The sequence below is a fragment of the Balaenoptera acutorostrata genome, chromosome 12 (genome assembly GCF_949987535.1).
Source record: "Balaenoptera acutorostrata chromosome 12, mBalAcu1.1, whole genome shotgun sequence".
Classification (NCBI taxonomy): Eukaryota; Metazoa; Chordata; class Mammalia; order Artiodactyla; family Balaenopteridae; genus Balaenoptera; species Balaenoptera acutorostrata.
Window position 1 is genome coordinate 9,404,490 of NC_080075.1, and position 25,638 is coordinate 9,430,127.

The window sequence follows — 25,638 nt, forward strand, 5'->3', positions numbered from 1 at the left end:
ACTTAATCTACAGACCTTATTTTAATTTTGTCAATTGGTCCATTAATGACTTTCACTTTAACAAGTAAAGAAATTCTTGGTCCAAGATTTTACTTCTCACCCTCACATTTTATGTATTTTTTTTATTATTTTTTAAATTTTATTTTATTTTTTGGCTGTGCCGTGGAGCATGCGGGATCTTAGTTCCCCTACCAGGGATCAAACCCATCCTTCCTGCATTGGGAGCACAGAGTCTTAACCACTGAACTGCCAGGGAAGTCCTTCCCCTCACATTTTAATTCATTGTGTTAAAATTTACACATTTTTTTTATTGTCCATTCAATAGCAAATTATTATAATTTATTTTTAATATGTTTGTTTTTTAACTTTTAAACTAGAGTGGTAAGTGAATTATGTACCATCATCACAGTATTAGAGAATCTGAGTTTGACTGTATATTTACTGTTACCAGTGAGTTTTACACATACATTCATATGTTTTTTTGATGTCAATTAGCATCCTTTTATTTCTGCTTAAAGAACACCCTTTAGTATTTCTTGTAAGTCGGAAGTGGCTATGATGAACCCTCTCAACTTTTGTTTGTTCAGTGAAGTCTTTATCTCTCCTTGATTTCTGAATGACAGCTTTGCTGGGTATAGTATTGTTGTTTGACAGTTATTTTCTTTCAATAGTTTGAATGTCATCCCACTCTCTCTTTGCCTACAAAATTTCTGTTGAGCAATCCACCTGTACAGTACCTCCTCCTTATCTGCGGGGCATACATTCCAAACACTACACTATTACTGCAGATAGTACCAAACACTGTATATACTCTGTTTTTTCCTATACTGACAGTGGGTCACATATACAGCAAGGGTACAGTGGACAAAGGGATGATTCATGTCTCGGGCAGGGCAGAGCAGGACAGCATGAAGTTTCATCATGCTACTCAGAAGGGTGTGCAGTTTAAAACTTATCTATTTTTTATTTCAGGAATTTTTCATTTAATATTTTCAGACCATGGTTGACCGCATGTAACTGAAACTACAGAAAGTGAAACCACAGATGAGGGGGGACTAATGTAGTCTTATGGGGTGGGGAGTGGGGTGTTCCTTGTATGTGATGTGTCACTTTTGCTGCTTTCGGAATTCTCTTTTTGTCTTTGACTTTTGACAGTTTAATCATAATGTGTCTCGTTGTAGGCCTTTTCAAGTTCAACCTGTGTGGGGTTCTTTGGGCCTCATAACTCTAGACGTCCACTTATCTCCCCACAACACTGGGGGAGCTAGATGTCCACCGTGGGCTCTCTTTCCCATCTGAGAAACTGTGGGCGCTAGGGGGCCCTCTCAGTGCAGCGCTGCACCAGCCTGGTGGAGAGGCGATATGACCAGAGTATAGCCATTTCTCTTACCTTTCTAATACAGTTTGGTTTTTTTTTTCTTCTTTTTTCCTGCTCTCTGTGGTCCAAGGATGTTCTTGAGCCTCACCCCTGTGTTTTGGGATTTTCACAGTGGTATCTCATCTATGGGTAGTTGTTGGTTGGTCGTCTTGTGAGGGGGACTGAAGTCAAGAATGACCTATGTCACCATCTTGATGATGTCACTCCCCAAAAGACATCATTGATAACAGGAAAAGGAGGGACAGGGAGAAAATGTTCACAGTACAGAACATTTGACAAAGGACCTGTATCTAGAATATATAAAGAACTCTTACAACTCAAAATTAAGACAGACATGCCAGTTAAAATACTTTGAACAGACACTTTGCAAAAGAAGATATCTGATTGAACAATAAACAAATGAAAAGTTGTTCAACATCATTAGTCCTTAGGGAAATGAAAATGTAAGCTAAAATGTATTTGTTGAAAAATATTGATATAGGAGTAATCTGTATCTTTTCTCTTAAGTCACTATATAGCTGTCTCTAATAAAAGTCATATTGGGGACCATTTTAAACTGTTGGTGACTTTTTAAAAAGTTTTACTTGTTAAAGTGCTTTTATTCCCCTCTTGATTTCTGCTTGCAACGCTTACTGTGGATCAAGCTACAAAAGAGTAGTTCCCAAATGTGAGAGTGTACATAAAAGTGCCAGTTTCTGGGCTCCATACTAGATGCAAGGAATCAGATTCGAGAGGCGCGGGGCCCTGGAATCTGCATTTCTACAAGCATCCTAGGTGATTAAGATGTAGGTAGACCACAAATCATTCGTTATGAAATATTGGCCCGAAGAGAACCTTTTGTTTAGGTGGTAATTGCCCCTAGGAAAATATTTTAAATTTCACAGTTTAAACAAATTCCCAAAGCTCCAAGAATGTCTTGTATGCTTCATTTGGGAAGGTCTTGTGTGCTTAATTTCGACCTAACAGTTCACCAAGCAACACAGATTTCATGTATCTCTCCAGTTGTTCCCTCGCTTGAAGTCAGAATAGTCCTTATTCATCTCCTTCTCCCCAAATAAACAGTTAATGTTTTAGTGAAAATAAAATATTGTATTGAAAGTTTCAGAAAAAATACAATCACTGCCAAAAGCATAAAATCATGTATTACTTTTATAATGTCTAAGATTCTGTTTCTTTGAAATTGACAAAGGGCACCATTTTTCATATTGCTTCTTCCCCAGTTTATTTTTCAACATTATGGATTTGTAGACATTTGCTTTCTGTTAATAAAGCACTAAACAGTGTCATGGCCATTCTAAATAAACAGTAGCAGCCATTTCAATCAGCTGTAGGTATGTGATAGCTATGTTATTGAATTTTTGGTTTTGTTAAAATAAGATTATACCTGTGGCAATTTGTGTTGTACCCACTCAAATATTAAATTGGTCCTTAGATATAGATCTGCTGTTGTTTTGAAAATATGCATTTATTTATGAGGGAATTATCTGTTATGTATTGTCCCCTCTATCTCATATTCTGTGAGCATCCTGTAAATGTCACGATAACAATTGCTGGACACCACTTCTTTGGAACATTTTACGGGAGGTCTTAGCCCACATAAGGCATGAAAAAGGAAAACGAGGTCTAAGGATTTAAAAGGAAGAAACAGAATTGTTGTTACTTGCAGGTGATCTGTCTACAGAGACAATCCAAGATAGTGATCATTTTAGCAGCACATATAATGGCAGGGGAAAATCTAAGCGAATCTATAGACAGACTGTTAGAATTAACTCACCAAAATGCCTGGGTTTAAGATCAGTACCCCCAAATCAGTAACTTTTTAATATAAAGCAATCACCATGTATATCTATCTGCCTACTTGACATCTCCATCTAGATAAGACATCTCAAGTTTAAATGTCTAAAACAATACTCTTGAATCCCTACCCAACTACCCTTCCCCACTTCCAACCCACTCTTCCATGTCATGACTACGTATCTAGTTTCTCAGGCCAAAATCTTAGAGTTAAGTCATCTTGATGTCTCTCTTCTTTCTCTTACACTCCATCAGCATGATGTCTCTAGCTTCCAAAAATATTCAGAAAAGAGCCACTTCTCACCACCGTCCCTTGCAGTCATCCTGGGCCACAGTGGCTGTCCCCTCCTCTCTGGACAACTGCAGGGCTTTCCTGATTCACTCTTGGGCTCATGCAGTCTCTTCTTCATACAGCAGCCAGATTTGACCTTTTAAATGTGTTAGATCATGTTACTTCGTTGCTCAAAACACTGTAGAGGCTTATTGTTACCCTTAGAATAAAATCCAGACTTATGCAAGGAGACCTGGCCTCTGTACCGCTCTGATCTCAGCTCCGGTCTCCTCCCGCTCCTTCCTGCACTCTGGCCACTTCAGCCTCCTGGTTCCTCATCATGCCAAGGACATTCCTGCTTTCTTCCTCCAGATCGCTACCAGTCAAGTCTCAGCCCCAGTGTCCTTCCTCAGAGAGACCTTCTCTGTTCCTGCTGTGTTTGATTTGTCTTTATATGTTGGACGTCATCACGTGATGTGTTCTACTTTTGTTTTCCCCATTGGCACGTTAGTGCCGTGAGAACAGGCTCTTTGTTCTCGTGGCCCCAGCCACTAGACAGCCCCTGACGTTCAGTATATTTCCGTTGAGTGAATGGGGTGTGCACTGCACTTTTTCCCTTGCCTGGCCACTTTAAACATTTCCACTTGAAATTTGGGGGTTAGACTCAGTTCTGTGAGAGAAAAAAAACTGTATCTTAATCTCCTTTGTATCTCTAGCATCTAACACAGTCATTGTTTATATATATGTGAATTACTGACTTAGACACATTGACTTTATGCATTACACTTTTTTTTTCTTGATTGGATGGAGATTTTATGTAAGTTTGAGTTTCACACTGTTAAAATTGATGAACTGATCAGTATCTATTGTTTTAAAGGAACTGAAGAGTATCCTGTTATAGTATGTCTAAGAAGGGCAGAAATCAAGAGGGAGTAGATTCTGTACCTCTGGCTACATGTGGCAGCTGCCTTGTGAGGAATTGTGCCCTCATTGTCCCAGTGTCTTTAGTTTTGTGCTTTAGTAAAGTATAATCTTACATTTGGTCTTTTCCTTCTTGTGTTTGTCATCTTTAATGTTCAACATATGTAGAAGGATTGTCAAGCAGCGCAGAGTAATACTCTTAACTGGTAAGGCTAAAAACACTTCTAAACCTTATTTTTTTAAGCTCAATTATTCCACTGCTCAGACTATTTAATCTTTATTGAACTGACTTAAATCTAGATCTTCTACATTTTCTGTATGTCCTTGTCTATTTCTGTTGTATTTCCTGTATTTCCTGAATGAAATTACTATATCATGTGAAGCTTGTGCTCTTTTGAATTGCAGAGGTGATGGAAATAAAGTAGTGTCACAAAATGGGTTTTGCTCTTACATCATTTCTTAAAATACAACAGAAAGATAATCTACTGTTTAGAAACTTTAGTGTCTGAATGACTTTCTCCCTCTCTCAGTATGTAAACAGATGACTTTAGGTATGTGGACCTGCTCTCCAAGGTTATTTATACTTTGCATCAATGTTAGGTCGTGGTGATGTCTAGGAGGTTTGCTTATTCAGGAATCTGTTTTAGTGAGAGGTTCTAGTATCAAGGGGAATAGTTAGAAATGATACTCAAATATTTAGGCCAAGACATCATAGATCAGTATGTTCCAAACTCTCAGATTAAAAAGATATTTCAGTTCTTGGAAATTTCTATCCCCAAATTGACTTTTGTTTAGTTCTTTGACACTCTAGTTACAATGGGATCATGAGTTTTTGTCTCTATAGATTGCCTTCCAAGAACAAGTAATTATTTATTGTTCACTGTACATGTATTAAAAATCCAAATGAGACAGTTCCCTGGCAGTCCAGTGGTTAGGGCTTGGTGCTTTCACTGCAGTGCCCCAGGTTAAATCCCTGGTTGAGGAAATGAGATCCCTTAAGCCGCGTGGTGTGGCAAAAAAAAAAAAAATCCAAATGAACATATTAAGGTATATTGTTATCAATTATATCAACCAAATAAATTTCAACAGTCTATTTGAGCAGTTTCTGTTTTTGCATACCTTTGAATAGGAAAAACACTCCTTTTTTTCCCCATTTTTTAAAACAAACGTTTATTGATTTCCTCTAATAAAAAAGTAACGCATATCTCTAATATAAGACTCCACTTTTCTTAAAGAAACTTTATCATGACAAAACTCAAGTGTCTGACTTTGGTTTGGGGAAACACATATGTTGAAGAATTGCTTCTTAGGCTGTTTTCTTTTTACTTACAGTATATCTCTGTACCGGGGTAATTGCAGACCTATACGATTTGAGCCACCAATGCTGGATTTCCATGAACAGTAAGTTTAAGATTTTCAGACCATAGCAATATTATATATATTTTATGCATGCATTTGTCTTGCCTTTTGCCTGTGTTGTCTTGTATGAGAAAGTTACATGTTTTAGTCATCAGGAAAGTAAATGATGTTGAATACAGTTTGAAAATGGGAAGTAAGTATCTATTATGAATCTAACATATAATATTAAATTTTGAAGTTTGAAAAATATCCACATTTTGGAGTCTCTGGTTCAGAGGATCTTATCTTCAGAAGCAGCATTAAACTTAGGGTTACCTTTCTGATTAGCACTTCATTTCCATTTTTATTATTTAACATTTTTCCTTCTGGATGTAGAAGAATTTATTAATTTGTTTGATGTATATGCTTTTAAAGTACAAACTTTTATACATCATCAAATAAATAATATTATCACCAACCCAGGAGGCCAAACAAAAGCAGATCCTACAGGAAGACAAGGTCCAACCACAGAGTACTTCCTCAAACCATAGTTCTGCTTACCTTCTGCCTCTGGGTCTCAGGTTTTGCACATCTCAGATACACTGAGGGGAAGACAAGTCTTCACCCGTATTTGGTTCCAACCCAATTTAGCAGGTAGGTAAAGAGAACATCTTAAATGATATAACTACTAGAGTAATGCCACTCTGGTAAGTTAGCAGAAGAAAAGAAGTTTTTTTAAATTTTTTTTTGTTTGTCCTTTTTTTTTAATATAATTTTTATTGGAGTAAAGTTTATTTACAATGTTGTGTTAGTTTCAGGTGTATAGCAAAGTGAATCAGTTATGCATATACATATATCCACTCTTTTTTAGACTCTTTTCCCATATAGGTCTTTAATATTGAGTAGACTTCCCTGTGCTATACAGTAGGTCCTTATTAGTTATCTATTTTATATATAGTAGTGTATATATGTCAATCCCAATCTTCCAAGGTATCCCTCCCACTCCTTTACACGCCCCCCACCCCGGTGACCATAAGTTTGTTTTCTACATCTGTGACTCTGTTTCTGTTTTATGAATAAGTTCATTTGTACCATTTTTTTAGATCCCACATATAAGCAATATCATATGATATTTGTCTTTGTCTGACTTCACTCAGTATGACAATCTCTAGATCCATCCATGTTGCTGCAAATGGCATTATTTCATTCTTTTTATGGCTGAGTAATATTCCATCGTATATATGTACCACATCTTCTTTATCCATATCTCTGTCGATGGACATTTAGGTTGCTTCCATGTCCTGGCTATTGTAAATAGTGCTGCAGTGAACATTGGGGTGCATGTATCTTTTCGAATTATGGTTTTCTCTGGATATATGCCCAGGAGTGGGATTGCTGGATCATATGTTAGCTCTATTTTTAGTTTTTTAAGGAACCTCCATAGTGGCTGTACCAATTTACATTCCCACCAACAGTGTAGGAGGGTTTCCTTTTCTCCACACCCTCTCCAGCATTTACTAGAAGAAAAGAATTTGAAAGGGAAGTTGGTAGGGGGAGCTGTATGCAGGTCTATTCTGATTCAATAAATGAAAACTGTAATTTTTTTAATGTTGTCAAAGTTGTAGTTAACCATTTTCTACTAGTGAAGGCATTAAGTTTAAATAATTTCTGTTTAAATATTTCAGGGTATTTTAAAATTTGGAAGTGTATTAATCTTTTGATTTGAAACCAGGTACCTGAAACTGTTCTTCTACACTAAGATGTTAATGTGAAGTTTTCATTTAGTTCTTACGTGTACCACAGTAGGCAGCCTTGCATTCTTTAACATTCTTTAATTAATTCTGTAATAATTTCTTTACAATCTCAAACCTAGAATAATCAAATATATCAGTTATACTTGTACAAAACCATGGTAGAGTAGTCAGCATAAGAAGAGCTATCTGATAACAACTCCATCTTTTCAGGTGTTTACAGAGATCATGGATTTTTGGGGTGGGGCTGCAGAGAGAAGTTTGTGTGCTTCCTTTTGTACCTATAGATGGAATCAGTATTTGCAAGTAGTCGTTATATAAATAGTAAAATTGACTTGTGGGTGTTAGGTTTAAAGACCATAATGTTTAGATAGGAAATACATCACTATTGTTTCTGTCCTATAAAAAGGTTTAGATACGATGTTGAGATGGCAATAACATAGAGTTCTTAATCCAGTCACAGTAATATATCACCCATAGTCTCCTTCTGTCATATGCAAGATATTTAAAGAAACATGGCATGCATTTTGATCTTCAGCAAGAAAGTTCATTATTTTTAAAATAATGATGAGTTCTGTCTCTCTGATGAACTCCAGTCTAGGACTATGGCATGGGCCATGTTTATGATGACACCATGAGCCTGGGGACAGAGGAGATCAGGGTACAGTAGCAAAACTTTAAGTCTAACGTAGTGAGTATTCTTACTTTGAAAAGCTTAGCAGTAACCATTTTAGAGAGATTGTTTCAAAAGTTATATCCAACGTTTTTCACCTCATTTTTTTTTAAGGGAGTTTTGAAAATTTCATGCATCCCTTGTGATAAAGAAATTTTCAGGTGTGCAAAATATCTGAATCGAAATTGGTAATTCCTGTTCCAAATTATCTGTCCCTCAACGCTTTACATAATGCCCCACCCCCCAAATAGGAGAAATTGAGATAAGGGCAAGCAAAATTCTGGACTGGTAGTTTTAACCTTTTTTGGATCATGGTTTTCTTTAAAAACAGATGAAAGCTATCAGAACCTCTTCCTTCCTTTCCCCAAATGCACACACACACACACACAGTTGCACATACAAATAACATTTTGCATATAGGTTCAAGGGTTTTATAGCCATCCCCATCAAAGTCCATATCTGGATCCTTAAGAGCTAGTAAAGATTCCTGTTCTAGGCCACAGATTATTAAATCACCACTACAAAATTTACTGGGGTTTTGCCCAATATGCTAGCAGTACATGTTCACTGTAGTAAACTTAGAAAATGCGTATCAAGAGAAAGAAGTAAAAATTTACGAGTAATCCAACCACCCAGAAACATAAACATTGAACTTCTATCCTTCAAGTCCTTTTTCTGTGTATTTGTTTATTGAGTTGCAAAAATATAACAGTATTTTCTGAACATAAACTGTTTTATAACCTTTCTTTTTTAAAAATTTTATTTATTTATTTATTATTGGCTGCATTGGGTCTTCGTTGCTGCACACGGGCTTTCTCTAGTTGTGGCGAGCGGGGCCTACTCTTTGTTGTGGTGCGCGGGCTTCTCATTGCAGTGGCTTCTCTTGTTACGGAGCACAGGCTCTAGGCACGCAGGCTTCAGTAGTTGTGGCACATGGACTCAGTAGTTGTTGTATGCAGGCTCAGTAGTTGTAGCTGGCGGGCTCTAGAGAACACGCTCAGTAGCTGTGGCGCATGGGCTTAGTTGCTCCGAGACATGTGGGATCTTCCCGGACCAGGGATTGAACCCATGTCCCCTGCATTGGCAGGTAGATTCTTTTTTTTTTTTTTTTTTAAACATCTTTATTGGAGTATAATTGCCTTACAGTGTTGTGTTAGTTTCTGCTGTATAACAAAGTGAATCAGCTATACATATACATATATCCCCATATCCCCCCCTTTTGCCTCTCCCTCCCACCCTCCCCATCCCACCCCTCTAGGTGGTCACAAAGCACAGAGCTGATCTCCCTGTGCTATGCGGCTGCTTCCCACTAGCTATCTGTTTTACCTTTGGTAGTGTATATATGTCCATGCCACTCTCTCACTTCGTCCCAACTTACCCTTCCACCTCCCCGTGTCCTCAAGTCCATTCTCTGCGTTTGCGTCTTTATTCCTGGCAGGTGGATTCTTAACCACTCACCACCAGGGAAGTCCCTAACCTGCTTTCTAAACATATATACTGTGCATTTTTTTATTCCATAGAATTTTCTGTTACATTATTTTATGGTATCAAAGAACAGCAAATTGTATGGATATATTTTAAAAATTCATTTATTGTTTTAAACTTTTTGTTCTTATAATCAGTGCTGAAACTCATGCTTTAAGCACAACCATGACTAGTTCCTCAGGAGAGTCCAAAAAAATGGAATTAGGAGGTGAAAGGATATGCAGAATGTAAAACATTTTTAGTTAATATTTAGGCTAGAGAGTAACTAGGTGTCATGTACAAGGAGCACTGATAGGAATCAATGAATTAATCTACGACTGGAGAGGACGATGTGCTGAAGATGTGCGAACAGACAGGTGCACTCCAGTACAGACGAGGGTTGGGTTATACGATTAAGAAAATTGTTTGAAGCAGAGTGTGAGCTCTTGGTTACAGCACAGAAAAAGGGATAGCGGAGTTAGACTGGACTGTTCCCCAAAGCAGCAAATTTGTATGCTGCTGCAAGAGTGGAAACAAAAGGAAAAAAAATTTACCCTTAATTTAAACTTTTCTGTGTCCAGCCTGAGAGCACTGAACGGAGTTTGTTTTTATCTCACAAGGGTAGAAGTGGATCTATAGAAGTAGGAGTTGGGAGCAGATGTGAACACATGTATTAGAGTTCAATCAGAGGAACAGATCCAGTCAGATTTGTGTGTGTGTGTGTGTGTGTGTGTGTGTGTGTCCCCGTATATGTTTATGTGTGGAGTTTTTATAAGGAATTGGCTTATATAATTGTGGGAGCTGGTTAAGCAAGCCCAAAGTGTACAGGGGCAGGCACTCAGGAAGGGAAAATTGCGAGCAGGCTGGAGCCTCAAGGGCAGGACCTGAATATTGATGTCCATGGGCAGGTACTTGGGGAGGATCCCAAGGAAGCAGGGCAATCTCAGATCCAGCTGTTGTTGGGAGTCTCTTAGCTCAGATGATGGCCAAACTCACTTTGAAAGCTCCAGGCATGTTATACATACTTTAAGAGGCTCCTCTCCAAAAAGAATTTTTCATGGAAGGTTTCATGCAGTCATACAGAAAAATGGAACAGATAGTGAATATATTCTTAAACTAAATTCAATAATTAAAAATTTTGCCATATTCACATTTTTGTTGATTTTTTTAATCATTTGTAGCAGACATGATAACATTTCATTCCTACATTCTGCATAAGTACAGTACCATTATTGGTATTGTAAGAAAATTAACAGTAATTACGGAGTGCCGTAATCCCTCTGTTTTGGTCAGTGCTGTCGTTGTTTGGTTCTAAGTGATAGAAATCTAACTGAAAGGAGTTAAGCAAAAATAAGGATATACTAGGAGGAATTCCAAGGACTGTAGTATATTTGCAGAAAGTTCAGAGTTGCAGTGGGACCTGGGAACGACAGGATGCACGTTATCCAGCACCATTAGGCCTTTCTTCCCCCCCCATCTCTTATCTCTCCCCCACTTGCTGTTGGCTTCTTCTCTCCCACTGCCCGTATCTTTTCCCTACCATGATGAGAGCAAATCTACTGACTGGTCTTCAGACCCACATTCTCTAGCCTCCCTCCCTCGGGGAATAATAGCTTCTTTTCCTTTAGTTGGAAAAATCTGAGAGTAGTACAGTCATCACCCTGGCTTAGGTGAGGCGGCTACTTCACCACTCAGATAAGGATGGTGTTTGGTGGTGGACGTGTCTCCCAGGGGGTGTCTCCGTAATTATCAGGGTTTCACCCAGAGAAAGAAAAGTCATGCAGTGGGCAGTAACTCCAGCTGAAGCCCGTTACAGCCTCCCTGGCCCGTTGAACCCCCGATGACCTTCAGTCCTCTGTAAAGCATGCCTTCCCCAGCCTGCCTGACAGAGGTAGAAACTGCCTTCCTCTCTGCTTCCATGGTGTGGTGTTCACTCCACAGAGCTGGGATGGATCCACACCCAAAATTTGATTTAGATGTCAAGACTGATTCACACACCAAGAAGGGCTGAAAAGATTTAATATCCTCACATAATGAACCTTTCTGGGGAGAGCAGGGAGGGCTCCCAAGTTCTGAAAAATGGCTTGAGAGAGCAGAGAAAGGAAACTGGCTCGGCTCTTACGCTTAGGGGGTGAGGCTGGGTAGGCTTGCATGGTCTGAACTTCTTAGTAGATCAGAGAGAGAGTGTGCAGGCTTTCCTGTGGGCTTGCCCAGATGTGGGGCATAAGGTGAAGGGACATTGTGGGGCTTGAAATCTGTCAGCAATGAGACATCAAAACTGGAATTGGGTTCTTCATCACACATGACATCCTCTACTAACTTCTGTCAGTGCTGGTTATTGCTCTAATTGTTTCTTTTGACGTCTGCTTCCCTACTAGACCCGACTATCAAGATAAATACACACTATTTATCTTTACATATCTGGCACGTATTTCACACTTAACACATGCCGTACATTGTCTTTAAGTCCAGCCAGATTACCTGCTGATTTCTTCTGCTACAGTAAAATTCGTTTTGCATTTTCAAGTGTTTTTGCAGCACTTCATTAAACATTTGCTATACCTTTTCTTCTTGATCCAGCAATGTACTGATTTAATTAATGCCCATGCTGTAAACGTTTCATTAGCTTCATATGTCTAGCAGTAATTTTTGGACTTGAGAAGTAGCCTTAACAGAACACTTCATAATATTTTTTTCCAGAAATTGTAAGTAATCAGAAATCATTGCTCACTGTACCTTGACTTATGCACTGAAGTTTTGCCTTATGTTTTCTGTGAACTACTTCTACTGCTTGTGGTCATTTTTGCTAAACCAGAAGCCATTCTTAATTTTAAAACACCCTTTGCAGTAAATGTAAGAACTTTTGAGTCGGATGAAATTTATCACTCCAGGTTGCATTCAGTTGCCAACCAGGGTCTCCAAGACGGTTTCCTGTCCTTTAGCAAGGATGTAGCTCTAGCTCCGTGGCTGCTTTCTAAACCGCCGTGGCCTGACTCCTCTCACTACCCTGGCCGTCCCTACTGCCCTGTAGAATGTCTTTGACGTTTGATCAAATTAACTTTCTTGAAAAATAGGCTTTCTTTGTTTACATCCATTTTGTTTAAATTTATTCTTTGATTCTACTCTTTTGCCCCTTCCCTCTCCCTCCCTCTCCCTCCGCCCTTCTTTTCTTTCCCCACTTCCCCCCTCTCTCTCTGTAGCAGTCAGCCTGGAGCAATCTTGGGCCTGACCACCACCTTCCCCCCACCCCCTGCTTTGCTCACCCCCTGCAGTTATTTATGCCAGTGCTGTTAAATATTTTTCTGTTTCCATAACAACTCCTTTTTTCAAACATTTATTGCAGATTTAAAAGATTCTTTGGGTGGGAACTTGTTTTACTGAGTTCCTTGGTTTATATAATTATTAAGTGCAGAAAATCTTGATTTCAAATCTAAAAGTTTAAAACAGAGATTTAATGGCTCTTAAAAAGTGGAAATTGAATAAACTTGCTAAAAATGGAGGTGTTTATTGTCAAGTTCAGTTCTTGAGAGGCATTTCTCCCTAATCACTTTTTGGTATTCCAAGAAAATCAAGTAGACCCTCTTTTCTAAAGGGATGTTTGGTGCTTTTTAGCTTTCCAATTTCTAACTGTTCAACCAACACTCCAGCTCAGCCCTCAGTCTAAAATGTGTTTGAGACGATGGTCAGATTTTGTGGTAATCGAGTGGTCAAAGTACTGCATATTGATTTGGCCCAAATTCCTGCCAGAGGTTGTGTTTAATAGACTGCTGTGTCATTGTCATTCGCAAAGTTTGCCTGAGGGCAGCTACTCAGCCATTTCTTCAGCTGTTTCATGGCACTGCATTGTCATCTTTCTGTGGCTAGAAAAATTGCCATTGACCACAAAATTGCACCTTCTTTCCAAGCTAGTCTCTAATTCATGAGTGCTTCTTCCTAATTCTTTTGAGCCTCAGACTCTTGTAAAATATGGACAGTTAGTCAGAAGCTCTGCTCTTGACAGCACAGAGAACAGCTGTATATCTCAGCTTGGTTTATCTATAAATAATTCACACTAACCCCCTTGGCCCTCCTGTCTTTGGAGCAGCTGATAATGGAAACAAACTGGACCAGCACTAGCAGGCATTTGAAAATCTTTGTCTTATTTTTAAATCTTACCTGTCTAGCCAAGCAGTCACACATGGTGCTTATGACAGGCAGGATTGTAAGATGGCCCCCAGATTCCTGGACCCTAAGGTGCACATACACCTCCTCCCAATTGTATTCAATCAAGCACTAATCTAGATGTTGCTGTAGAATTTTCAAAGAGTTTTGAAAATGTAATTAAGGTCCCAAATCAGTTGACCTTTAAGATAGGGAGGTAATCTGGGCACCTGACCTAATCACACGAGCCCTCTACATCTGGCTGTGGCAATCAGAGACAGAAATGTTGGAGATTTGAAGCATGAGAGGTATTTGATGCAAGGGAGTTTCTTTGTGTTGGTTTTGGAAAGGGCAGGGGCCATATGGCAAGAGACTGAGAGCAACCTAAACGTTGCCAGCAACCTGCATGAGCTTAGAAGGGGACTTTGAGTCGTGATGTGTGAGACCCTGAGCCAGATACACCAGTCATGCTGTGCCTGGACTTCTACCGTACAGAACTGAGAGATGATACATGGGCATTGCTTTAACCCTCTCGGTTTGTGGTACTTTGTTAGGCAGCATAGAAAACTGATGCACTGCTTATTTATTTACAAGTAAATTTGTATTAGTACTTGAGCATAGTTTTCCATGGTTCAGTGTGACTTCTCTCCTCAGTCTTCGACTTTGTCAAGGGAACTGAGGAGAGGGAGAGGCAGGGGAAGCTGTTTGTATGAGGTCTGTAAGCTGGTCCATCCAAGGAGACCTCCCTCTGCTTCCATGGTGTGGACCACTTGGAACTGCAGGAAGCCTGCTCTGTGTGTGCATGAGTGACTGGAATAGCCTGCTGACGCCTTCCCTCAGTTCTTGTTACTCCAGACTTCTCTCAGCAACGTAAGTAGATGACCTTTCTCCAAGGGTTCATTTCTGGAGGGTGTGGCTTAGGGCCTTTCCTCTTTCATCCCTAGAAGAAAGGGTAAGGCCAGACTCACCAGCATTGCAAACCAAGCTTTCTGATCCGCCCCTGCTTCCAGGCTCCTAGAACCTCCAGGCTTGTTTCCTTACCCCAGAGCCCTCTCCTGTAGCAGGCCATCTTCAGTCTTGTCTTCTTCAAGGATCCCCCAGAGTACCTGTCTGTCTTACACCCTGTCTTCTTTATCTAAACGGAGATTGATTGCACTGGGGTCGCTGGAGGAAAAACATTAAGAACAAATTCATAGGGAGGAGAAACACTGGTTGCCCGGTTGCCTGTGGGACATTTGAATTGTAAAAGAGCATGTTTGTTGAAAAAAGCACATAATCGGTGAACTTACCAGGTGGAAGGAGGACATTTTTATTTCTGTGTACTGTTATCCTACTTATATGTGTATAAAGCTTGAGGAAGAAGAGTTTTACCTTCTTGTCTCTGTAAAGCTTCTTCCTGCAGCATCATGGCCGCAGTTTGAAGTGCCAGCTGGATCTGTACCTACTTCCCTAATTACTTTATGGTCCCGTGACCCTGCCTGAGATGAATGAGCCTGTCGGTTAAGAGGTCTAGCTCCTGAGAAAGTCTCTACCTGAGCAAGAGGAAGTCCACGCACTGGGGGCTCCTGAGGGCACGCAGCCTCCTGCCTCCTGACCCTAAATGCGTTGCCGCAGACCTGCCTCTGGATGCCCCTCTGTCCCTTCCTCAGGGCCCAAGCCTTGGCTCACCTTTGGGTTTTTTCCTCATGGCTGAACTGTAAGCCACAGAAAGATTTTGAACCTCGTGATGGACAGGCTGTAAGCCACGGAGTAGTTTTGGACCAGGTTTTTGCTTCCCTGCAAAGCAGGAGACTCGTCTGTGGGATCCTGCCTCTCAAGGGCAGTCTGTGGGTACAGCCTCTTAGTGACCGCTAATGCCACAGAATCACCTGCTCTCAGCTGAGAGACTTTAAGGGAGTTCATCTTCTCTACAGCCTTCCCGCTTCTGGCAAGAGCTGGTGGCATCTGCAGTGATGAGCTCTCAGAAGGGGAATATGTCTTGGTTTAAGCCTTAGAGGCACCAGAAGACATTGAACCTCAGCAACAACAAAACTTCATGTCAGCATTATAAAGAAATTCTCAGATGGTGTGTAAGCAGCACAACCCATTTTCAGAACCTTAAAAATGTGTTAAATGTTTACAAAAGACAGTGAAGAGTTCTTATTTATATAGTTTGTGGACCTTATGCATATGAACGTGACTTTTTTGGGTAGTATGGAAAGAAGGTATTGTTATCCCATTCTAGAAAAGACAGAATGTTTAAAACAACTCAAGATTCAACTGTAGATGAAGCTGCAGAAGAAATGAATAAAGTGGTGCTGAGTTACATTTGATGTTGATTTAGGTGATACAGAATATGAGAATCAAGTGAAATAATGTGACTGTGTTAAAAGTCAGGTTGAGTGCATGTAATTCTGCCCAACTTTAGACTTTGAGGGTTTTACCCCCAAAAGAAGAAGTGCTAATAAGGAAGTTAGACAAACCTCTAAGGAAACAGACTAAAACTTCTGCTTGGACAATAAAATGAGCTTTGAGTTTATTTATCATAATGTTTAATTATAACACTTCCACCCTAAGTTCTCTAATATTCTATTTAGATAAAATTTGTTAAAGTACTTTTCAAATTGAATTATTGAGGGATCATATCACAACATATGGGGCTTACTGTCTGACTAAACAGGATTCAGCATTGATGGTTATATAAGAATCACCTGTAAAGATAAGGTAGCATTATGATGGCTCAAATGTAGGTCCTCGGCAAATACCTTTTGATTCATTGACCTCAAGTAAACAACTCACATAGCAAAGCCATCTTGACTGATGTGGTCACTCTAAAGCAAAAGGAAAAATAAAAGACTCTGAATGCTTTATTTCACTTTTATATGATGATGCTTAATTATAGAGCAGTGTTACTTTCCAGAGTATTTTCATTACTTTACCACATTATTTTCACCTTTTTTCTTTTTTATGAAATATAATATACAGACAGAAATGAATAAGACATATGTATAGTTTTGTATCTGCCACCCAGTTAGAAGTTATTCTTACGTAATTTTAACGTATGGAATTATATTTTAACATATAAATCATATTGTGATATAGCTCATTCTGGTTTTTTTTCCAACTTTGAGATATAACTGATATATAACGTTGTAAGTTTAAGGTATATAGCACATTGATTTGACTTACACTGCAGAATGATTACCACCATGGCATTAGCTAACACCTGCATCACATCACATAATTACCATTTCTTTTTTGTGGTGAGAACATTTAAGATCTTAGCAACTTTCAAGCGTATAGTACAGCATTATTAACTATAATCACTATGCTGTACATTAGATCCCCAGAACTTATTCATCTTCTAACTGGAAATAGGTACTCTTGGACCAGCATCTCTCCTTTACCCCCAACCCCTAGTCCCTGGTAAATACCATTCTAGTCTTTGTTTCTATGAGTTCGGCTTTTTTAGATTCCACATATAAGTGATATCATACAGATTTGTCTTTCTCTGACTTACTTCGCTTAGCATAATGCCCTGAAGTCCATCCGTGTTGTTACAAATGGCAGGGTTTCCTTTTTTCTCATGGCTGAATAATGTTCCATCGTGTATATATACACCACAGCTTCCTTATGCATTCATCCATCGATGGACACTTAAGTTGTTTCCATATCTTGACCATTGTGAACAATACTGAGGTAAGCCTGAGAGTGCCATGTATCTCTTCGATACCCTGTTTTCATTTCCTTCAGATATGGGAAGAAGAGGGGGTTGCTGGATCATAAGGTAGTTCTGTTTTTAATTTTTTGAGGAATTTCCATACTGTTTTCCATAGTGGCTGCATAGCTCATTCTATTTCTTACCTTTTTAAAGCTCTGTTTTTGTTAGATTATTTCTCTGCTCTCTTATTTCTAACCACAGGAGTAAGATAGTGAGTACTTACTATACCGTTAACTCCGCCTTTGATGGCTACACATATTGCCTCTCCTGCCTTACCACCACAGACAGCCCTGCAGTGAAATCCTCTTACACGGTCACTTACAGACCGTCATGAGAATTTCTTTGGAATATAAGCCCCAGAGTGGAATGCATAGGTTACAGAGTGTGAGTACACTTTATGTATCTAGGTATGGCCTGATTGCTCTTGTGAATGGCCTTTCCTCTCTGTACTCCTCCGAGCAGTCCACTAGCATTCCTGTATTGCCATGTCCCCTGTATTCGCACTTAACGTTAGCCAACTTTCTAATTTTGCTAGTTAAATAGGGATAACATGATGCCTTGTTAATTTTGCATTTCTCTGATCACTAGTAAGTTCAAATATTCATCTCTATATGCTTATTGGCCTTTTGAGTTTCCTCTTCCTATAAATTGCCTGTTCATATCCTTTGACCATTTTTCTTTTGGGGTTCTTAGTAATTAGAAATTCCTCTTATAGTCTAAAAATAACCTTAAAGTCTAAAAAGATATTTAGACATTGCAAATATCTTTTCCCAGTTTGTCATGTGTCCGTTAAATTTTCCCATCCGGTATTTTGTTGAACAGAAAGTCTTAATGTTTTCCCCAGCTTCTGAAAAATTTAAAAGTACAGAGAAGTTGGAAGAATAATATGGTGAACACCTACATAACCTTTATCCAGATTCACCAAGAGTTAACCTTTTCTTTCTGTCTGTTTTTCTTTCTACACACACACAAACTCCACTTTTTTTCCTGGAAGTAAATGTATACATCATATTTCACCCCTAAGTTCTTCCGTGTGTGAATCCTAAGGGACTGCTCCTGCGTAAGCACAATTCCATTATCACACCCAAAGAATCTAATATTGATACAGTAACATTATCTAATATATAGTTTACATTCAAATTTCCCTAATTGCCAAAAGCAATATAGTCTCCCATCCTCTAACCAGGTTTAAATTAAGGATGACACATTGCATTTGGTTGGTAGGTGTCTTTAATCTAGAACAGTTTCCTACCTTTTTTCTTTTTTTTATTCATAAGATTGAAATTTTTGTAGTCCAGGTCAGTTGACTTATAGAATAGCCCACAAACTGGATTTGCCTGATTATATCCTAATGATTAGATTTCAGGCTAAACATTTTTGTCAAGAACATTACATAGATAATGTTGTATTAACGTTATATCAGGGTAATGTAATGTCCATATTTCTAATTATTGTTGATGCTGAGTTTGAGCACTCATCGGTGTACTATCTGCCAGATCCTGTAAATTGTAAAGATGGTTTTCCTCTTTGTAATTAATAAATAATCTGTAGGGTTGCTGTCCTGTTCTCCATCAATCTTTCATCTAATAGTTTACCTCATCAGTACCCATAGACTCTTACCTGAATCAGTCATTACATCGATAGTTGCAAAATGGTGATTCCTTTTTTCCCCTTCAAATTCTATCATTGTTTTTTTTCATTTAGGAATCAAGATTCTTCTGTAAAGAAGTATTCCCTTCTTTTCTTTGATCATCACTATAGACCAAGGGTTAGCAAATTATGGCCCTTGACACCTGTTTTTATATGTAAAGTTTTACTGGAACATAACCATACCCATTCATTTACGTTTGTCTATGGCTGCTTTTTGCACAACAGTGGCAGACTGGGTAGTTGTGACAGAGATTGCATGTTCTGTAAAGCCTGAAATATTTACCTTCTGGCCCATTACAGAAAAAGGTTGTTGATCTCTGCTATAGACTCACGGGTTTTGTTTTTTAATCAGTGTGTTATAACCCTTTACTTTCACTGTTCTTTTTGCTCCAAATTTTACAGATTTTGCCAGTGGGAGCCTCTTTAAGCTGATTCCTTTTTCTTTTTTTGATACGCCCTATTATCTTTGAACACTTCTTTGCTTTCTGATACAACAAACGTTCTAGGCTTCCTTATGTTTTCTTTGTCCAAGATCTGGAATTAGCCAAAACTAAAGAAGTCCTGGTTTCTTCAGTGGAAAATGACATTTAGAAACCCAGATCTGGGCACTGAATGCGCTCATTGCCCCTATATGTCATTGCTTCTGTGCTCATGTGGACCGATCTCTGGAGGAATATATACATGTATATATACATATGCATTATGCATGTATATATGGATATGTATACATGCATAAATCATGGCCCATACTGATAAGTCCAATTCATATTTTCCCAATTCAAATCCAGCCTCACAGAGTTCTTTCTCATCTCTCCCCATTTTGTATCAGCATCTCTCTTTTCCCCAAAGTGTTTGGTAGAATAGTCCCTTTAAATATTTGGTAGACTTTGCCAGTCAAGTCCTTATGGACTGGAGTTTTCTTTGTGGGGAAGTTTTAAATTGCAGATTTAATTTCTTCAGTAGTTTTATTTTCTGTAATGCTTACATATTTTTTTCTTAAATTTGTCAGTTTTGGCAAGCTCTGTTTTTCTAGGAGTATGGCAATTTCAGGATTTTCAAATTTACTATCATAAAGTTAATATAATTTTATGATTGTTTTACTGTTTGTAGCATCTGTAGTGATGTCTTCTTCATCACTGCTGGTATTGATATTTTATGCCTCCTCTTTTTTCTTTATTCATCTTGCCAAGTAGTTAACAATTTATTAGTCCCCCCTGCCAAAATGGGAATTTCTGACTTCATAAATCATCTCTATTTTATGTTTTACTTCATTGATTTCCACTCTTATTTGTATTATTTCTTTCCTTGTACTTTCTTATTTTAATTTGCTATTCTTTTTCTAATGACATGGATGCTTAGCTCATTAATTTTCAGGCTGTCTTCTTTTCAAATATGTACATTTAGATTTATGAATTTTCGTTTAAGCACAACTTGAACTGTATGCCACAAGTTTTTAATGAGTTAATCTCTTCATTTTGATTCAGCTCCAGATAGTTCTTAATTTTTATTCAGATTTCATCTTTGATCCATGAGTTGTTTACACATGTTGGTTTGTTTACATATTTATAGAGAATCTGTTTATCTGTTTGTTATTGATTTCTAGTTTAATTGGGCCAGGACTAGAAAATTCTGCATATAAAAGGGTTCTGAACAAAGAAGAGATAGAACAAATAGAAAATAACTAGCAAGATTGTAGACTTTAACCATAAAAATAATTACATTTAATATAAATAGTCTAAACACACCAATTAAGAGACCAAGATTGTCACATTAAAAGAGCAAGACACAACTAACAACAGAAACCCAAAATATAGGAAACAACACTAACAGAACTAAAGGGGAAAAACAGACAGTTCAATAGTAATGGTTGGAGATTTAGGTACCCCACTTTTGACAATGGCGTTTGGAAAGGAAGAATTAAACCATCTCTATTTTCAGATGTTATACTCTTGTACATAGGACATCCTACGCAATCCACTTTTTTAAAAAAATAGAACTAATAAGTGAGTTCAGCAAGGTTACAGGATATTAGATCAATATACAAAAATATTTGTTCTATACACTAACAATAGACAATCAAAATTAAGAAGACAATTCCATTTACAATGGCATCAAAAATAATAAAATACTTATATACAAATTTTAAAAAGTAGTGCTGTATACTAAAAATGCCAAACCATTGTCAAAAGAAATTAAAGAGCTAAGTAAATAGAAACCATCCCATATTCATAAATCAGAAGGCACAAATGAGAATGGCAATACTCCCTAAATTGATCTGTGGATTCAACACAATCCCCATCAAAACCACAGCTGACTTTTTTACAGAAATTGGCAAGCTGGTATTAAAATTCACATGGAAATAAGAAGGATCCAGAATAGCCAAACAATTTTTTAAAAGGAGACCAATGTTGGAAGACTAACAGCTCCCAATGTCAGAAACCTTCTAAAGAGCTTTAGTAGTCAAGACCCTGTAATTACTGCCATATAGATAAATGGGAAAGAATTTAGATTCCAGAAATAGAACTTTATATTTATTGTAAATTGATTTTGACAAGGGTGCCAGGACAATTAAATGAAGAAAGAATAATGTTTGCAACAAATGGTGCTAAGACAACTGGCAAAAGAATTAAGTTGGATCCCCTACCTGACACTATACACAAAAATTAATTCAAAGTGTATCATAGAGCTAAATGTAAATGTAACAAAGCTAAACTATAAAACCTTAGAGGAAAACATTGTAATGTATCTCCATTATGCAGTGGTTTGTACAATATTTTCTTAGATATGGCTCCAGAAGCACAAGTGACAAAAGATAAAATATACACATTGGATTACATAAAAATTAAAAACTTTTGTGCTGCAAATGATACCATCAAAAAAGTGAAAAGATAGCCACAGAATGGGAGAAAATATTTGCAAATATCTCCTAAGAGGCTTATATCCATAATGTATAAAAAACTCTTGCAACTCCTTAAATTTTGCTGTGTGCTTATTAAGACAGGGTTTCCTTATCTCTCCTTGTTGACATTTCACAAACCCTTCAATCAAGAATTATTTCATCTTTTTTTAAAATTTTGGGTTTTGCCCATTGTTTTTGTCCATATTCTTCAAGTATTCCTACACTCCATTTTCCAAATATTACCACTTCTAGTTATGTTCTACATATCTGTTTTTCTTTTGATTTTTATAGCTCTATCTTTTAAAATATTCTAAATATATATTCTTTCTTACTGAATTTGGATCTAAATTGTCAATCTGATCTTCCAACTCACAAATAGATTTTTATCTACCTATCCCATCCGTTATCTTTATACATTATGTTTTCTGCTGATATTTTCTCTTGGTTTCTATAGGCTTTCTTCATTTTGCTAGTATCTTGCCATTTCTCCTTAAGCATATTCCATTATGCTTATTTTTAATTCTTGGTTTAACTTTTGCAGCTTCAGGTATGCATTATTCAGCCTTTACTAGCTTATGCTGTGATCACAAACGACCCAGTGGGATCTAGACTGGAAGAGCACTCCCATCTGTGAAATGCCATTTACTTGACAGAAGAAACAGAGTACAAGAAGACTCTTAAAACTTAATGATATATGTCACTTTTGCTCACATTTCATTGGCCTAATGTTAATGAAGTGGAGAGATATAAGCCTCTCACCAGTTCGGTCAGCAAATTGGGAACAACATTGTGGTCTATCACAACACTGTATATGTTTTCAACTTGATTGTACTACTCCTCACAGATCATGTTATTTTGATGTGTAAACTTCTGAGTTGCTGTCTTATAATGCATATTGAGGAAGAGCAGAAGACCAAGCCTTGCTCTTTGTCTCTTGTGAATTTAAGAAGGGAGATGATCCCCAAGGTGGAGAGGTCCAGTTACATACACACATTCACATAAAAACTATTGATTGTCCTATGTTCCCACCACTCTATCTGACAGTGCTTAGGCAGAAGTGTCTGGAAGAGGTATCTTCCTAAATTGTAATCTAGCAACTCTAGGGCTTTGGAGGACCAGAGAGAGGAGTGTAGAGGTGGGTGTGCTCAAGTGTAGCTGATCATCAGCTTCTTACCCCAGTGAGCCTTTCTGCCATCTGGGTTGAAGGGGGAGGCTTTGATTGTACCAAGGCAAGCAGGGAAGGGACTGGAGAAGAGGAGAGTTACTCCTGGCTTCTCGTTGTCGGCCTGGGCTGCTCTGTGTCCCTCACTTTTCCCCACCTGCCAGTTCAGGCAGCCTTTTGTTCCCCCAAGGGTTTCTTCCTGTTTTTGGTTAATCCTTGGAATCAGGGATTAACTTCTAAAGTTTTCCAGCATTGTTGTTTGTATATGCAGCTGTTCAGGGGTGTCAGGGAGAACCAGTAACATATACTAACCAATTCACCATTTTAAAAGGAACCCAAAGCCCCTGGTTTGTTTGTTTTTTTTAACTAGTGAAAGTTATCAGCTGTTCACTGTTTTATCAGTTTTCCAACATCATAAGTTACAAGTGATAAACTGAACTGAGGAAAAGGCAGGGGCAAAAATTCCTGAAGGACAAAAGCATGGTGGACAGTTGAACCACATATAAAATGTAATTCTGGCGCTGCATCTTCAACTACTTAGAATTTGAGGTTTATACAGATGAAATAAAATTTCAGAAAACATAGGCCAAAATGATTGTACAAGAAGAGGACCTTGTGACAGAAGTTGTAATTGAATTAGAACATGAGGGTTTGGATTCACATAGAGGATAGGGAAGAAAACACAGAGCAAAGACATTGGTAAAGGCGTGGGGGTCATGCACATGGAACCAGCCTGACTCAGGTGGAAACATAGGGAATCACGTGTGTAGGCTGATTGATTCCAGATTAGGGGAGCTGATAACCACTTCGTAACAGCAGGTGGTATTACAGAAAGAAAGAAAGGGATCTGACCGTTTTGTTCCCTGCCTGCTTCCTCACTAGATTGTAACCACTGAGGTCATGGGTGGGGGCAGGGGCGGGCAAGCTGCCCTGTGCACGCTGTCACCAGGTGCCTGGTTCTGTGCTAGACAATACGAGGAATACACAGTGCGCATACAACGTAAACTTCGTCCTTAAGGTACTGATAATCTCGTTGAGGAAATAAGACAGGCGCCAATTAAATAACTAGAGAGAACTCTGAAAAAACATAATTTATATGCAGAATTCTCTTAAGCTGTCAAGCTAGGAAGCCTGTGCAAATATGATTAGCAATGTAAGTACTTAATGGACTACATACTGAGGAGGTTTCACTTTTAAGACAAACTACAATGTGGATGCCATGGGGAACATTAAAATGAATCTGTGGATATCAGACCTCGAGTGTGTGCTTTATACTGTTCCTTTGAGAGGGTTAGAGCAGGAACTAGAGCCAGATGGCCTGGATTCAGAGTGAGGTTCCAAGTATGACTTTAGGCAAGTTAATTAAGTTTTCTGTGCCTCAGTGTCCTCATCTATAAAATGCGTATAACAACAGCCCCTAACTCATAAGGCAGATCTGCTCACAGAACGTTGCCACTAAACTTCTTCTAAATTGAAGAGCATCTATCAGTGGAATTTGGGGAGAGGAGGATAAGATTCAGAATTAGTAGAGAAGCAGGCGGTAGGTGGTATTACAGAAAGTAATAAAGGGATCTGACCGTTTTGTTCCCTGCCTGCTTCCTCACTAGATGTAAGCTTTATCCGGTTGGAGACTTGCCTCCTTACATCCCAGTACCTGGCTCAGTGTGTGGCATACAGTTGGCACTCAATAGTTTTATTTGCTGAATAGCTAATGCATGCATTTTATGTGTAATTTTAGATATAAACTAATTTAATATATAATTTCATACGTTTGGGTATGTATTTGTCTAAATAATTTTGATGTTTAATTTTTTAACAACTAGAGGTTACTTCTAAAACTAGAAATTGTCTTTGAAATATTTGTAACAGTTTTCTTTTTGTTTTTACAGACCAGTTGGAATGCCAAAAATGGAAAAAGTTTACTTACATAATCCTAGTTCTGAAGAAACTATTACTTTAGTATCAATATCTGCTACAACATCACATTTTCATGCATCATTTTTTCAAAATAGGGTAAGCATCTCTGCTGTATTTGATTTCTCTTCAGTTTGAAATTGAAATGTCTAGGTTTTTTAGTGTATAATTTTACTTTGCTATAATTAAAATCTGGTTTGAATGTTTTACATTTATTCTGGACTTTAGTTTGCCCCATTTCCTGAGAATTATCACTTCTACTCTTCAACACACATTGTTTTTCTCAACATGAAACAGCCTAACAAATCAACTTTGAAACTTAAGCACTTTGAAAAATGTAGCATTCATATATTCAGTTGGTTTTCTTGTCCTTCCTAATAATAGGTAATTCCTCAGCGTTGTGTTAGTTTTCTATTGCTGTGTAATAAATCACCACAAACACCCACTTATTAACACATGGTTCTGTAAGTCACAAGTCCAATGGGTCCTTTGCTCAGAGTATCTTAAGGCTGTAACTAAGATGTCAGTTGGGCTGAGTCCTTGACTGGAGACTCAGGGGAAATCCACTCCCAGACTCATTCAA

At 38.2% G+C, this 25,638-nt stretch overlaps 1 protein-coding gene across 7 annotated transcripts in view; it reads left to right on the forward strand.

The window, feature by feature from the left end:
• Positions 1-25,638, forward strand: part of TMEM131 (transmembrane protein 131) — a 190,893-nt gene that overhangs the window by 68,625 nt on the left and 96,630 nt on the right. For all 7 annotated transcript variants that reach the window (XM_057557969.1, XM_057557971.1, XM_057557972.1 and 4 more), the window contains exons 4-5: positions 5,697-5,765; positions 25,031-25,154. In XM_057557969.1, the coding sequence (XP_057413952.1) occupies positions 5,697-5,765; positions 25,031-25,154 (193 nt within the window). The remainder of the gene's footprint in view (positions 1-5,696; positions 5,766-25,030; positions 25,155-25,638) is intronic.